The following is a 15,549-nucleotide window of genomic DNA, read 5'->3' on the forward strand; positions in this document are numbered from 1 at the left end:
CAATAGAATAGTTTATAATATCTTGAATCCCTTGTTTATTTCACCTGTTTTTTCCCACCGTAGGCATTTTTGTCAGTGGGTGCAAGCATCACTGCAGAGCTCACTGATGTTAGACTTGTCAGTGCCGTCCTTGGCTCTTTGCCACGCCTTCTTCACGAGGCCAGAGTTGCTACAGTGATTGTACCTGAAGATGCTGCTAACTCAGAGGTGAATTGTAATTTTTTTTCTATATTTAAATGGCTTACCTGTTAGACAGAAACTGTTGCCAGTTATCAGAGCTGCTACTGAGAAAGACACTCCTGGAGATACGCTCACTGTGTGCGTTTGCAGGTATTTCTTTCCATTATAAATATGGAATTATGTGTCAGTTTTTTCTGAGTCAGGGTAGAGTAATTTACACAGATATTGACAAAAAATTGATTAATAAATATCAGTTTATTAGTCATTTGATGACAAACCTGTATTCATCTGACTCCTCTCCGCATAGGTTTTCAGATCATTTAAAATTTGAAGAAAAACTTTCAAAGTGAGGCATTGATGAGTCATTGATTACTTTGTGTACATTTATCTGTTTTTAATACAAGTATCTGAACATTGTGTCGTTAGATATTAAATTTACATGACATCTTACACATAACCATTAAGTATAACCCTTCTACTTTTTGTGAGGGCAGCAAAGTAACACCACTATTAACTGTCCTCCATCATATATGTTCTGTAGGTTGGCTTTGCTTCACTGGCTCTGCAGGTTTCAAGTGTGGAAACTGGGATTTGTGTGGCAAATGTGACACGAAAAGGGCTGTTTGGAGACATCAGGGTGCAATGGAAGGCTGGGTATCCTTTAGGAGAGACTCTGCCTGGCTTTAAAGCCGGAGCTATCATCCCAAACTCAGGTAACACAGTGAGAAAGAGACAAGGATTGAGCTCTGAAACGCTTAAGTTGTGTAGTATTTTTTTCACTAAAATTTTCAAGGTGTAATAGTTGAACATATTCATATAGAATATTTTTGCCTCTCTATTTGATCAGCCATGAATATAAATTATTTGTCCTTTGTTGGCAGTATGCCACTCTGAGCTTCATCTCCCATCTTAGTGTTTCTGCGCACTAAACGCTGCACGTCCTCTTCTAACAGTTGATAGTGAGCTCCTTCTTTATATTTAGGTTCACTAACCCTGGCCCATGGAGAAAGGAGTAAAGCCATATCGCTAACAGCAGTTGCTGATTCATTGGATCCAGCTTCTTATGCTATACACCTCACCGCTGCTGCCTCCAGCTCTGCTGGAACTGGTGCTGTCAAGTTCAGGTAGTTGGTACACTGAATATTGGACTGCTACTTACTCATTGAATTTCACATGTGACCTCACTCTGATTCCTCTCCCTGCACAGGTCAGGTTTTACAGTGGCAGAGGTGGAGCCACTGGGGATCTACCAGTTTTCCCCTGATTCCCGCCAGATTGTTATTGCAGAAGACATCCAGACTATTACACTTTATATTCAGAAACTTTACGGTTCTCGTAGCAATACCACCTACCTGTCCTTTAGAACAACAGCAGGGAGCGCAACAGCAGGAGAGGACTTTTTGGCTGTACCAGATGGCCGTTTAGTCTTCAGCTCACCCCACCAAACCAACGCTTCATTAAGCCTTTCAGTGCTTGATGACTCCCTTTCTGAACCTGATGAGTACTTCCATGTAAACCTGACAGATGTTCAAGTACTTAATCAGGACTTAGCGTGGGCACATACCTCTCCTCGCCTTAACCCTCAGTACAGTGCTGCCACTGTCACCATCCTGGCTAGTGATGCAACTGGTGGAATACTGAGCATTGGACCTGATCTGATCCAGGTACAAGAGGACAGAGATGAGGAAACCCAGCAGCAGCGCAGAGTAGTTCTGAGGGTGCGTAGGTCTGCCGGTTTTGATGGATCTGTGCGGGTTCGAGTCCAAGCCTATGGAGGTGTGTGTTTGTTTTGTTTTGCTGCATGTCTTTTACATCTATGTTGTGGGATAGCGCATTGTGTTATTTAGTGTAATGTGTAAAAATTTTCTCTAACTTTTGTTGTGTTTTTTTTTCTTTTAGATGGAAGTGCAACTCAGCTACCCATCAATCTAAAACCTGTTGGGAACCTTGCAAAGGAAGAGCAGGACTTCCGCTTGGTGTCCCCTATAGTGTCCCTGCAGGCTGGTGAGAATGAGACAGAGGTTATCCTCTTCATCCTGGATGACTCAGAGCCTGAGGGACAGGAAGTATTCTATGTTTACCTCAGTGATCCAGAGGGAGGAGCGCAGATCACAAACACTTCACTCCAGGGATTTGGAGCTTTTGCCAAAATCACTATTCTTGGTAAATGCATGAAAGAGGCTTTATGGTATACGTTCTAATAACTATGTAATGTGTATTCCTCTGTTTTAATTGTTTTGTTTTCTCTGTTTCTTTCCTTTCACACCAGGGAGTGACTTCCATAACGGCATTGTAGGATTTAGCCTTAATTCTCTGATGGGAAAGGTTTTGGATGAAGATTCAGAGAATCGAACTGCTCTGCTCTCTCTGCAGAGACAGGAAAACAGGTAATGAAACACACTTTTTTTCTCATTTCTGCTTAACAAGTGGCGTTGATAAAAACATATCTCCATTATGTGTTTTTTCCTTATGCCATTTTTCCCTCCGCTCAGAGCTTTTGAGGATCTGCAGGTCTTCTGGAGAGCGACCTTCAACAAGACATCGCTAGCTCTTATCAATAATGGAGTCAACCTAACTACACAGCTTGTTCGGACCTCAGGAACAGCGATCTGTAGGAGAGGCGAGATAATTTGCACTCTCACTCTGGAGGTTGTGAATGATGATGTAAGGCAGGCAATGAATGTAGACACTTGTAGATGTTATAGCATTTGTCCTTTATTTCTAGCCTTGAAATGTGCTAATCTATTCTACTGTAGGAACCAGAATACCAGGCATGGTTCCTAGTGGAGATTTATCAAGTGGGTGCTGGAGCTACCATTAATGAGACCACCCGTTTTGCCAACATCACCTTAGCAGAGAGCGACAACCCAAATGGCGTTGTGTACTTTGCTGTGGGCCACAGACTCCCCATCGCCACCCTGACAACAACAAGCCTCATCCTCCAAGTTTACAGACAAGCAAGCACAGCTTCTGCCATGTCTGTACAGTATCGGACACTGGTAAGAGACAACGACATGCTTTATGTAGAAATTAAGCACAGGTAGAACTGGGGTATATGCAGCTGATTTATTTGGTCTTTAACCAACATGGAATCATTTATGTTTGGCAGCTGTGGCTTTGTGTACTAATCAGTGCTTCAGTCCCCAATGCTATCAGTCCACACGTCAAAGGGCAAGATACTGAACCTTAGATTGTCTCCAATGCATTTGGGTGTGAATGAAATGTATGACTATGACTTCTAGTTCAAAAAGGGAAAAGGGTTATTTATGTATTTAAGTCCAGTTGTTGCTCATTCACTGTTACCTTGAATGTGTCATGCTATCACCACTCTGTGTAACAGATATTTCCTATATAAGCAAATATGTTTTACACTATTTACCTACTGAAATGAAATCGTAACACCGAAAAAATGTTTAACTGTTTATTTCTGGACCAGTTAAGCTGACTTTAAGACCTTGGCTTTAATAGACGTCTCATAGTGTACAGATCTATTTTTTTATTATTTAAGCCATTTTGAGCAATTAAGCACCAAGACTTATTATTTAAATTTTTTTCAGTCTTCTGCATGGGTTTGTTATTATAAGCTTTTATCTAAGCTTTTTTTCAGAACTACAAAAATACATTTTGGTTTGTTGCCTCTTATTTTGTCTGTCATGAATGCTTTTTATATATTTTAATACAAGTAATGGTTTATTGATGAAGTACACAGACAGAGACCAAAGTTTTCCCCCTCTCCTCACCTCTTTAATCCCATCATCGCCCTCCTTCTCTATGAGGGATTATGATTAAAGATGTCTGCACATAGCCCCAAGGCATAAAGTATCTACTGGTGCTTGTACTTTTTGAAAGTGGAGATGAAAGATTGTTGAGTGCACTCTAAAAAATCAAAAACCTCACACGGCTGGGTCATCCGCTTTCATCTCTCAAAGCATTTTGTGAGACACCAGGTTTGCTGAATAATAAAAACCCAGTCCCCATTTGGTTCACATTTTGGTTGCTTTCAGCCTAATTATCATGACATGGGCAACTTCACAGGGCTTTATTTGCATTTAGACCATTGTATACCAAATGGAAGTTGTGCCTTTACAAGTTTAATGTATGATTTGTTCATTGTTTTCAGCTGAAAACTTTATATGTTGTGTCACTTTTCATACATTTCTTTAAATATGATGGTGGTTATATAACTCCATTCTTCACTTGCTCCTTTTATAAAGTCCAGCAGAGTTTAGCATGGTTTTTTTTTCTTTTTCTTCTTCTAGGAGCTTTCCAGAGAAGAGGTGGTGGGTCCATCTACAATCTGGCCTGCTAAAGCAGGGATGGACTTCCCTAAGCAGGAGGGCCAGCTGACTTTTGATGTGGGCAAACGTAACACATCACTGGAGATTTACCTAACACCTGAAGGTGCCTCATCCTTACCCACACCTAAGCGCTTCCAAGTGGAGCTATACAATCCTACAGGAGGTGCCACAGTACACTCCCAGTTTGGCCTGGCTAATGTGACTCTGGTGTCAAATGCAGCAAGTGAAGCTGTCTGGGTCTTACTGGACCAGTTGCATCAACCCCTTGACCCTCCTACATTGAACCTGGTGCTGGAGGGACTAATAAATAAAGTCAGTCCACCTCTCAATAATGAGCAGATGATCGCTGTGTTTGAAGGTCTGGGGAAGGTAAGCCCAATCATCTGGTTTTTACACCAAGCAAATTATTTTTTTTAATTACTGCATAAGTGTATAAAATATTGGATAATCAATGTGATTGCATGTGACTGTGAGTCAGTGTAGTTGTTTGTGTCTGTCGGCTTAGTTAAAGGGCATACATCACCTCCCATGAGCTACTTTGATAGCTCTGTGGACCAGTCTGTCATTCATTAGTTCTCACTTAATAAGATTGCTGCTATCATGAAGTTGAAATTAGAATCTATTTATTGCATCTTCTTAACCAGCTGCATAAAAGAATAAACAGAATATACAGGGCCATGTTTAGAAAGAGTAAATAAGAAGTAGGGACTACAGAGAAAAATGCATTCTGAGCACACACAATGCGCATGACCCTGAAGGTCAAACTAAAGAAAGTAACTCAGATGAGTGCTTTGGATGTGTGAATAACAGCACTAAAGTTTACTCAGAGCTCCTCAGTCTTTCTCATCCTTTCTGTCTTCTGAGCCAGGTGCTTGCAGAGGCAGAAAGAGCTCCTTTACAGAACAACAGCCGGAATTTGACCTATCACCTGTTGTGTGCCTTGGCCAATCCCAGTCGAGTCGACACTCGAGGTCTCAGCCACCTTGCTGAGGTGGCGGAGCGATTTGCATTCTCCCTCCTTAAACATAGTCAGTGTGAGAAGTGAGTGTCCTAAATGTTCTAAATGAGTGAAGAGTTGCATGATACACCTTATTGTAATACAGATGAACATTACCTTACAAATTAATGTTAAATCGTGCTTGGATTTACAATTTCTTCTTTGTAAAATTTTTCTCCAGAAAGGATACAGTCCTGGAAACTTGTCCATATATGACCATCTCTGCCTTTCAGTGGTACCCCACAGAAATTAATGGACACACGATCAGGGGCCGTAATGCAGACTTCTTCCAGCTCCCAAATACCCTGCTGCCAGTACCAGCAGTTTTAACTGCAGACTGCGGCAACCTCAGCAGGATTCAGATGACCGAGTTTAGAACTGAACATTGGTTTCTCACCAGTGATACAGCTACTGCTCTCAATGGGAAAGTAGGTGCTAGGACACTGACTTCATTTAAAAAGCATGAGCAATTGTTAAAATGTCAAAATCTCCTTTTCTTTTTTTAAACAGCAGGTGGCAGTATGGCTCTGATATAAAGCAGCCATTAATCTGGTGGTTGCTCTGCAACTGAACCCTCTTCTGTTGTATCTGGTTATACGTAGGTATTCTCAGCCAGTCTCCAGGGCAGAGGGTCACGACCTCTGGAAGATGGCAACGAGGTGGTGTATCGTATCCACAGCCCCGGTCAGCAGGTTAAACCAGGCCAGTCTCAGTGCCTTCTCTGGAACCAGACCACTGGAAGGTAACAAAAACACATTAAATGAGATTCAAGCTTAACTGTTCCTCAGGTAGACTAAAAATAGAACGTGCACATTATATGCAAAAATATAAGATGTATATTTTTATTTATATACAAATATGTCCATTTATTTTTGTTACATGATAATATCAGTTGCTGAGGTTTTTTCTAATTCTAGTATCTGCCTACTAATTTATTTTTTACTGGATGTAATTTATCTCAACCAGTGTACTGTTTTCCTGATTTAAGACTACACATGCATTGATTAGCATCTAAAGAAGACCTCTGTTTGTCATCCGTATACTTATTTTGGGTAATAGTTTGCTAAATAAAGGGCAGAGTTCCAAGTTTGGCCTCTCAATAAGGCCTATCTGTGGCTGATACTGTATCTTTCTACTTTATATCTACACATTCAGTCTCCTGCACGCTGAATCATCCCACATTGAGTTACTTTGTTGAGGACATTCCTGGGGATTGAAATTGGACTTGGCAGGAACACAGTGTTTTTGGCAGGTTTGGTTTGGACAGAGCAGCTACTTGGAGGACGTACCCCAGGAAGCAAAATTTATTATACAAGTGATACCAAGAGAGAGCAAAATATGGAGAGAGAGAGAGTCAGAATCACAGTAACAGTGAATCTAACACAAACACGGTTATGCTCTGGTTTGTCTCACACATTCTTTGCAAAGTAAAGGTTACCGTAGATAATAATAAAACAAACTCAAAGAAGCCAAAATGTCAGAGAACAAATAGCACAGAATCATGGGCATGGTTAGACTCATTGCTCTTTGCATTTACTTTGCTCATATTTTGTTATATTCTGTTGTAGTGTCTCGTCTCTTATTGTCTCTTTTTGTCTCACCTCTAGCTGGTCATCAAATGGTCAATACTGCAGGGTTGTGGAAGAAAGTGGGAATTATGTTGAATGTGCATGCACCCACCTGTCCATCTACGCAGCCCACGCTGAGTTTGCAATGCTTGCATCCTACAATGAAGCCTTCTTTGCCTCAGGATTTATCTGTATCTCAGGTACAACACACTCTCCCCTTGAGTTCTCATCTTCTTACCCACCTTGTGAAGTTTCCATATGTACATCCCCACTTGTATAAATGGATTCAAATAAATCACTTGATTAAGTATCATTAATGCTGACTTCTCTGTCTACAGGCTTTGCATTGGCCATAATATCCCATGTGCTGTGCTCCCGTTTCCCCATGTTTGCTGCCAAACTGCTCACTCACATGCTGGTGAGCTGCCTTGGAACTCAGGTAATGCATTAGTTTGGATCTTGTTCTGCTTTTAAACTCTGAATGCAGCATTAGTTTCTTTGGCATTCTCATCGCTTTGCATCAGGTGCAAATGTAGATGACAGGGTAGCTCTGGGAATCATTGTTGAGGCATCCATCTCTCTGTGCTCCAGTAGACCAGCATATTAGATATATGTGGGTTGCGAACGTTAACACAGCACTCATACATGGATTCATTTGCTTAGAGCATTTTAAAGCTGCTCACTGTGCACTCACTCACACACCCACAGTCACATGTCGCACGCTAGACATGTCGCAGATATTTTCTTGGAAATGTGCATGGATGCGAACATCATCCAGTGTCATCGTTTGCGTAGTTTGCGGGTTGGTGCGTCCTGACAACGCAACCATGCCCCCCGCACCCTCACCCATTAAAAACGCAAGCTGTCACATAACCATTGAGAGAGATAGATATGCGGCTACAGGTGGTCCTGATCAAGTGTGTGTGTTTGTGTGTGTGCATGTGTGCTTGCGTGACTGAGTGCGGGACTGGTAATTTTCCACTGGTCCCCCTCTCTTTGGTTGACAAACACAAGTCATTTCTAAAGAGGTCCCTGGGGGCTAGCCACCTTGGAGTAGACCCGTTTATGGCCCAGGCAGAGCCCCTGAACCTAAAAGGGTTTTGGATGGAAAATTCCACCCTGTTCTCTTTCCTAGTTTGTATGTTACTGTATATTAATGCCTTCTTCCTTGATAGTGCGTGTGTCTAACTTTGGTCTAGGGATTCGAAATGTTTGCATTTTTCTAGCCTTTTAGACAAAGCCAGCTGTGAAAAGCTTGCTGAAGGCCTATCTGATTGTAGGTTCTGATGTTAAAATGTAGCCTTTAAGCGGTCTTTTGTTAGTGCTTGAAGTATTTCGGAGATAATGATGGGTGGGATGTGCTGAATTGAAATAGATCAAGCGACATCTTGTCTTCACTTATTCAGTTTATCTTGTATGTCAAGTGGCTTGCTGAAAAAACTCTTTTTCTTATATAAATCACTTGGAGCAGATTTCTTTAGACAGTCTGATTTCTTTCTTTCTTTCTTTTCTTTTAGAGTTATTTTTAAATAATTATCAACAAACTGGATGACACATGTATTTGGACATAAACAAATTACCTCAACAATTTGCCAGGAGGGTCCTTTTTATAATTGTTCTGTCAGAATATTTACCACTTAATGTCTTGAAAATGTTGCATATTCACAAAGAGGACTCTTTGTGAATGTTGCATATTCACAAAGAGGACTCTGTTTTTCTGTTTGTTTTTGTTCAAAATACTACCTGTCAATCAAGAATGTTAATTGCATTCATCTAATCCTTCTGCAAACTTGTCATTTAAAGAATGAGAGAGATGCTTTGTTCTTGCAAGCTCATATTCAACTTTTCTTGGTCAAGCTGTGGCTATAACTGATACAGTGACAGTGCTATTTTTCTTCTTTTTATATATATCAGAATAGATGCCAGATGTTATTAGTAACACAAATGTCTCCCATATTTGTGGGTTGTAGCTCACACCTCACCACTGATTTGAAGGATCATATCCAACTCCAACCACCTCTGGCAGGCAGGGTATGCCATCTGTGTTGGCTGTAATCATTCACTGAGTTTGCCCTCTCTGTGGAGAAAATTTGAGCTGCCAGTTTGATGAATTTCTCTCTGCAACTGCTACCGTACACTGAAGAGAACTTACATAATACTTCACCTCTCTTAAACAGTCTGTAAGTTGAGTGACGAAGCAGGATTTGGGGTTAGCGAGGCAACCCTGGCTTTTCAAGGTAGCAGTTAGGAGCAGACCAGTGCTTATAAAACTACCATCTGCTGACCAATCAGTTGCACTGGGTGGATCTAGCTTTCCTTATCACAAGCAATTTCAAAGCCATTCCACTGTTCTCTAATCCTCTGCGTATCAAAAGAATCTTGTGCTGATCTTTTAAGATTTGCAAGTAATCATTTTCATTGTTTAAAATCATGATTTTAAATGTTTTTTTTATTTGTTTGGCAAAGGTTTTAGCATATTTCTGAAATTTTCATGTACACATTGAGAATGAATCTAAGAAATACATTCATTAAATGAAATACTCTGTTGTAATTAGAGTCAGATTTACTCGTGTTTCTCAGTGCTTCTCTGACAAGTCAGTATAAACTCGACAGATAGCTAACATGAGCGACCAAATAAAGACTTGACACTTGACTTAAATATACAGTTTAAGCCCAGAATAGAAATAAAAACCTGTTTGGTATCTACCTCTTTTAATATTACAGGTACACTTCAGTAAGTATGTATTAATTTAAAAGATAAATTGTACATTCTCCATGAAAATTCTATCAACTTTATTGTGTAATAAACTGTAAAAACTTTAAAACAACTAAACCATGTGTGTCCAAGTAGAAGATATCAAATGCAACTGATCACATGAATAAATAAGCAGCCACAGTAGAAGAAAGCAGCTGCAGAAGAAAAGTCTGTGACTACTTTGAGATATTCTGTATATCTACATAAATATCAGTTAAAATATCAACTGACCTTTTTCATTATTTTATGATACAAGATACAAAATAAGATAAAGAAAGCTAAGTAAACCAAATGTGTCAAAAATATTAGACTTTGGAAATCTTTGGAATGTTCCGGAAAGTCTGAACTTCATAACACAATCAAGAAAATGAATCATGGGTTTGATTTGAAAGCACTTCAGAAAAATGTTAATTGATTATCTTGAGACTGAAAAGGTTTGCAGAACCATTTCTGAAGATTTCGACCTCCTCCATCATACCGTCAGAAAGACTGTGTACTAATCAAGTTAATGTAATACTATTGCTACCCTCACAAGAAGAGTTGAAACAACAAAGATCACAATAAGAATGATGCGTGTAATAGTCTGGGAGGCCATAAAGGAGCGCCTAATTACTTCTAAACAATTGTGCGGCTGTAAGAAGAAAGTCTGTTTTGCTGCATCTGGGCCACGGTGGCTTGTAATCATTAAGTGAGTAAGGTATCATACCAAAGAATGGCCAGAGAAGAAGGATAAAGATAGTATGTAGCAAACGTGAGATCAAAGTTGTAACCCTTCTCCAAAATAAATGTTTTGGAGGGATTTGAAGCACACAGTAGGGAGGAAAGCCACCTCATGTACATTCCTCATTCCAGAGTTTAGGGGGATATGAGCATATGATTAATATTGGCAAAGCTTACTCCAACTTAACGTGCAGGAATGATCAGCCCTTATCTGAACCATTTAGTGGTTAGTTTCGTTTAAGTGTCCCATTCTTTTCTCCCTCACAAATATTTAATACTGGATCGGTTTCCTTTATGAACTCAATCATTTTTAATTGGGTTTAATTTTTCTACTTTACAGATTTTTGGGGGCTGAAAATCTGTTGGTTGTTTAGGTGTGCTTGTCTAAACATGTAAAAGATGTTCTTTTTTTCCTTTTACTGTAACTATACAAACAACCTAGCATGAGCAAGCAGGATAGTTTCTTAAACATATTCAAATCTTTTAAATCAAGAAAACAATTTACAAAAGAACCATCCATCCATCCATCCATCCATCATCCATTCTCTTTGCTTAACCTTATCCTTTTCAGGGGGGCGCTAGAGAATATCTGAGCTTTCATAGGGCGAGAGGCGGGGTACACCCTGGACAGGTTGCCAATCTGACGCAGGGCTAACACATATAACCATGCACATTCACATCTTTGGACAATTTAGAATTACCAGTTAACCTAACCCCACTACTTTGATGTCTTTGGACTGTGGGAGAACATGCAAACCCCACACAGAAAGTCCTCGGATGGTGGCCAGATGGTGGAGTGGAACTCTGGACCTTCTTGCTGTGTGAAGCAACAGTGCTAACCACCACACCACAGTGCTAGCCACCATTAATAGTTAATGCATTAATTTATTTTACAGTCACAACAATATATTTTTTAAACTTTACTGAGAGAAAAATGCTTAATTGCACACTCGCTGCATTTCACCAGCATCTAAGACTGAATTTGAACTTATGTCACCCAACAGTGACCACTAGAGGGAGCGTAACACTATCAAATAAAGCCAGAATTTAGACAAATTATAGTAATTAGCAGCTTGTGTGTTAATAATATGACAATGATATACTATAGAAAATTGTATTTGCATTGTATTTATAAGACTTCTGGACCTGTTTGTGTGAGCATATAGCTAGATTCAGGAAGTACAGGGTTGTCTTACCTCACTGAGGGGCACTGCCTTGCACAACTGAAGTTATTAGGTTTAGTGACGCCAAATAACAAAATTATATTTCTAAATGAGAAAGTGGAGCCTTCTGGTTCAGTTTGTGTAGTTTAATTGTATTACTGTCTCAGTATTTTTGCTGTCGTGCTTTTTACCTCTTTAGTATTTAGTTAGAAAATGCCAAAGACCCAAGGGCACCAGAGGTAGGACATTTAATTGCTAAATCACCATGAAAACTAAGACAGCAGTGCTGGTACAAGCAAGAGAGGCAGATGATGAAGCAAACAGGACTGAGACAAAAGAGAAGATTGCACAAACTTTTAAGTTTACTATGATATTATATCCAGATTGTGTGATGTGATGTTTACCATCTCAAAGGAGAAGAAAATGTCAGTCAGATTTCTACAAACTACTGCATCACATCTTGAGTAATGTGTGTCCTAATATGTGTTTCTTAATCTTCTGGGAGGTTTTTTCAAATGTATAAAGCTCAGACTGTATACGTTTAGATATATAGGGTTGGTAAGAGGACTCATCCAGCAGTACTGCAGACACAAAATCTTGCTGAAGGTGTTTTATAGTCAGACAGGTTGGAACTTATCTGGGTCAGTAATAAGACACCTGCAGGCAGTGGCCACTGTCAAGGCCACTGCGTCAGGACTCCTACTGAGAAGAAAATAAAAATTTGTCACATCCGCTGTAGGTGTGTCGGCCTGTCTATCTGTTTTTGTCTGAGTGTAAATTTAACAGTGTGCTACATAAGTACTGGTTGTATATGCACAATTTTTTTTTTTTACATTGACAGATATTGCCCAGATGCTTAGAGATGGAAAAATGAAATAAATAGTAAGAAAACTAAATGGCATTAAATAGGAAAAGTGAAATTTTCAGGGTTTTGTTTGCTTTGGAATATGCACTTTTTGGTCCTTTATTTTATTTTGAAAGAGATTATCATAGGATCGGGGCAGAAATGGAGAAAGACCTGTTACCCTATGGTTAGACTTGTTTAGGAGTTTGTCTTATCCTGATAGTATGATAGATAATGACTTTCAAAAATGAAATTAAATGAACAACTATAATTATAAAGTACATTCTGTGCAATAGAATGTGAAAATATATGTATGTTTTCATGGCTATTCCTGATCAATTGTATATTCTTTCTAAGCAGATCTTATTACCGACAGTGTCAGCAATTAAACAAGAACCTATTTTCCAGTTAAATACATAAATATAAATACATAACTGAAGATCCAAAAACAAACAGCAACTGAAGGTGGCTGAACATCTCAAGAGAGGAAACACAATAGGTGATGATGTCCATGGGTTCTAGACTTTAGGCAGTGATTAAATGCAAAGGTTTTTAATCCAAATATTAAAAATAATTCTTATACTCAATGTAATGAAAGCATAATGATTGTTTGGTGTTGTCCACTTATTTACGAGCATCTAAACACGGGGACCAATGCTGTACTTCTTAAATAGTTAGTTAAAATGAAAAATTTGAGTTTTGTTTAATCTGCACTTCAGTCACACTTTTATTGTTCAATTTAAAATCCACTGTGGTTTTATACGGTAGTAAAACTACAGAAATGTGTATTTGTTTAAAAAAAAAAGTATCTTGCTGTCAGTAGTTTGCTAAAACAAAAGTCAGTAACTGTAGAAACAGAAAGTTTTGGTGGAAACTGTGCAATGCACAACCAGATTGGTGTTGGTTGTTTCACATTTCACTCCTTTTCCCATCTTTCAGCTTCTCATTTTCTCTTTCCTGTTGCCAAAAAAGTCTTTCTTAAAACTATGATTATTTCCAAACAGGACATGATATGATATTGAAAGCATCAGTTTCCACATGCACTGTATGTTACTGAAATGGACAACTTTGGCCATCTGAATTAAAGACCAAGATGGTTAAGAATTACTTTCAATACATTGTAGTTAAAGTAACTAAATAGTGATATTTCACATTCCCAAGTTTTTTTTAATTTATGATATTAACCCATAATTTTTTTAATTATATTTTATTTATCTATTATTGACAAAAATATCAATTTTTATATTAGATATATATATTTACTTGTCAAAAACACAATGGAATGGAAAAGTGTGCATGCTTGAACACACGACCAGTTTTTGTATGCGGGAAAATAAATCTCTCACTATCTATCTATCTATCTATCTATCTATCTATATATATATATATATATATATATATATATATATATATATATATATATGTATATATATGTGTGTGTGTGTGTGTGTATATATATAAACAAAATACTATTAAATTACTCTTCCTTTGAGGTTAAACAGCCCACCGCCACGTCTCAGACAGACATTCCCACACACATTCAGTAAAGTGTTTACCCCTGTGTTGCCATTGCTTTATTCCAGTACATGGGAGGTGTTTAGGTGACTCTTACTTCTGGTTATAAAGGATTTCCTGTTAGCTCTGGGACCAAATCCAGCATTCAGAAGTCTGCCCTTGTATCCACATGCACAAAGTCACACACACATAAACACTACGTTAACTCTTTTTCCTCTTGCACAACAACCACTGCTGTCATTTCCCATCTCTGAGGAGAATACAGAAGTTGTGTGCTTGCTGACAAGATTCCTAAAAGTTCCCGTCTGTCGTCACTGTGTATGTGCATGTGGTGAGGGAGAGGGCAGGGGTAGGGTTTGAACAAATGCATGCAGTTTCTCAGGTGTTCAGGGAGGGGAGACGTATGAAATGTGCAGTGGAAGACGTGGTTTTGTACAGAACATAAGATCAGCATGAGTATTTCTGAGACTCTGTTTTTCCTGAGGAAATTTATCTGTTCCCGTCATGAACAACTAAGCATTAAATCAGTAAACATTGGGGGGTTTTTGAATGTCTTTTAGGGTCTGATTCTCTGGTTGACGTCAGAGTACATGCCTAGCTTGTCCTGTTGTGTGTTTAAACCCACAAGAGTTTATAAATCAGAACACAAAAGAAGGAAAATAGCAAGAAAACATAATGGTTACCAGCCTGTCCCTCTCAGACAAATGTTTCTGATTTTTTACAGTTTATATCTAAATCTTAGGGTGTTATTGTTACGTGCAGTTATTAAAAAGTCAATAACAGGTTAAAACACAGCGTGTCCCTATTAAAGGCATTACTGTCTCAAAGTTGAGCAAATGGCACACAAGGTATTTAAGGGTATAAGTGTCAGTAGCTGAGGCCTGTGTCACCGTTTGTGTATGGGTTCCAGGAAATGCTCATGTTGCAGGAGCCGCGGTGTGTATGTGTGTACCTGTGTGTGTGTGTGTGCGTGCATGACAGAACAGTGGAGGGGTAAGGAAGGCCTTTTGGGAGATACTCTACTTGAACACCTTGTGCCTTTGTTTCCCTAGCTCCTCTTATCTTAATTTCTTCCATCTATTGTTAAAGTCAGCAGCATTTTTCTTCTACACGCTCACTATTCATTGTGTCCGTGTCTCTTTACCTGTTATTGAAAAATGAGCCTACATTGTACAGTAATAGCCAACTGCCTGACTTTCTCTTACCTTCATTTCCTTATGTTCATCTGTTTTTTCTGTTTCTCTGATTTTTTTCCCCTTCTTTCACCGCTTTTACATGACAAAATACTGAGTCGTGTCCCTTCTTCTGTTCTTTGTCCCCTTTATCATTCTGGCAGCTGGTAGCCTTTGCTGGGAGCTGTGACATTACCAGCAAAAGGCTGTTTCACTCTGTCTCCGTCTCTTCTGTCTAACCCTCTAAAGGTGGCTGGGTGTAACTGGTGTGACTCATCAGTTTAAACAGTGACAGTATATGTAGATGTAGCAAAACAGTCTGCAGGCTGTGGATTAC

The 15,549-nt window shown here is 39.1% G+C and overlaps 1 protein-coding gene across 4 annotated transcripts in view; it reads left to right on the forward strand.

The window, feature by feature from the left end:
* adgrv1 (adhesion G protein-coupled receptor V1) overlaps positions 1-15,549 on the forward strand; it is a 112,230-nt gene that overhangs the window by 53,807 nt on the left and 42,874 nt on the right. For 3 of the 4 annotated variants that reach the window (XM_063488944.1, XM_063488945.1, XM_063488946.1), the window contains 14 exons: positions 64-207; positions 722-893; positions 1,163-1,304; positions 1,388-1,956; positions 2,080-2,343; positions 2,450-2,567; positions 2,673-2,844; positions 2,937-3,179; positions 4,440-4,847; positions 5,347-5,519; positions 5,657-5,903; positions 6,078-6,217; positions 7,083-7,243; positions 7,382-7,482. In XM_063488944.1, the coding sequence (XP_063345014.1) occupies positions 64-207; positions 722-893; positions 1,163-1,304; positions 1,388-1,956; positions 2,080-2,343; positions 2,450-2,567; positions 2,673-2,844; positions 2,937-3,179; positions 4,440-4,847; positions 5,347-5,519; positions 5,657-5,903; positions 6,078-6,217; positions 7,083-7,243; positions 7,382-7,482 (3,054 nt within the window). The remainder of the gene's footprint in view (positions 1-63; positions 208-721; positions 894-1,162; positions 1,305-1,387; positions 1,957-2,079; positions 2,344-2,449; positions 2,568-2,672; positions 2,845-2,936; positions 3,180-4,439; positions 4,848-5,346; positions 5,520-5,656; positions 5,904-6,077; positions 6,218-7,082; positions 7,244-7,381; positions 7,483-15,549) is intronic. The other variant, XM_063488947.1, reaches the window with a different exon arrangement.

The sequence above is a fragment of the Pelmatolapia mariae genome, linkage group LG12 (genome assembly GCF_036321145.2).
Source record: "Pelmatolapia mariae isolate MD_Pm_ZW linkage group LG12, Pm_UMD_F_2, whole genome shotgun sequence".
NCBI classification, from domain to species: domain Eukaryota; kingdom Metazoa; phylum Chordata; class Actinopteri; order Cichliformes; family Cichlidae; genus Pelmatolapia; species Pelmatolapia mariae.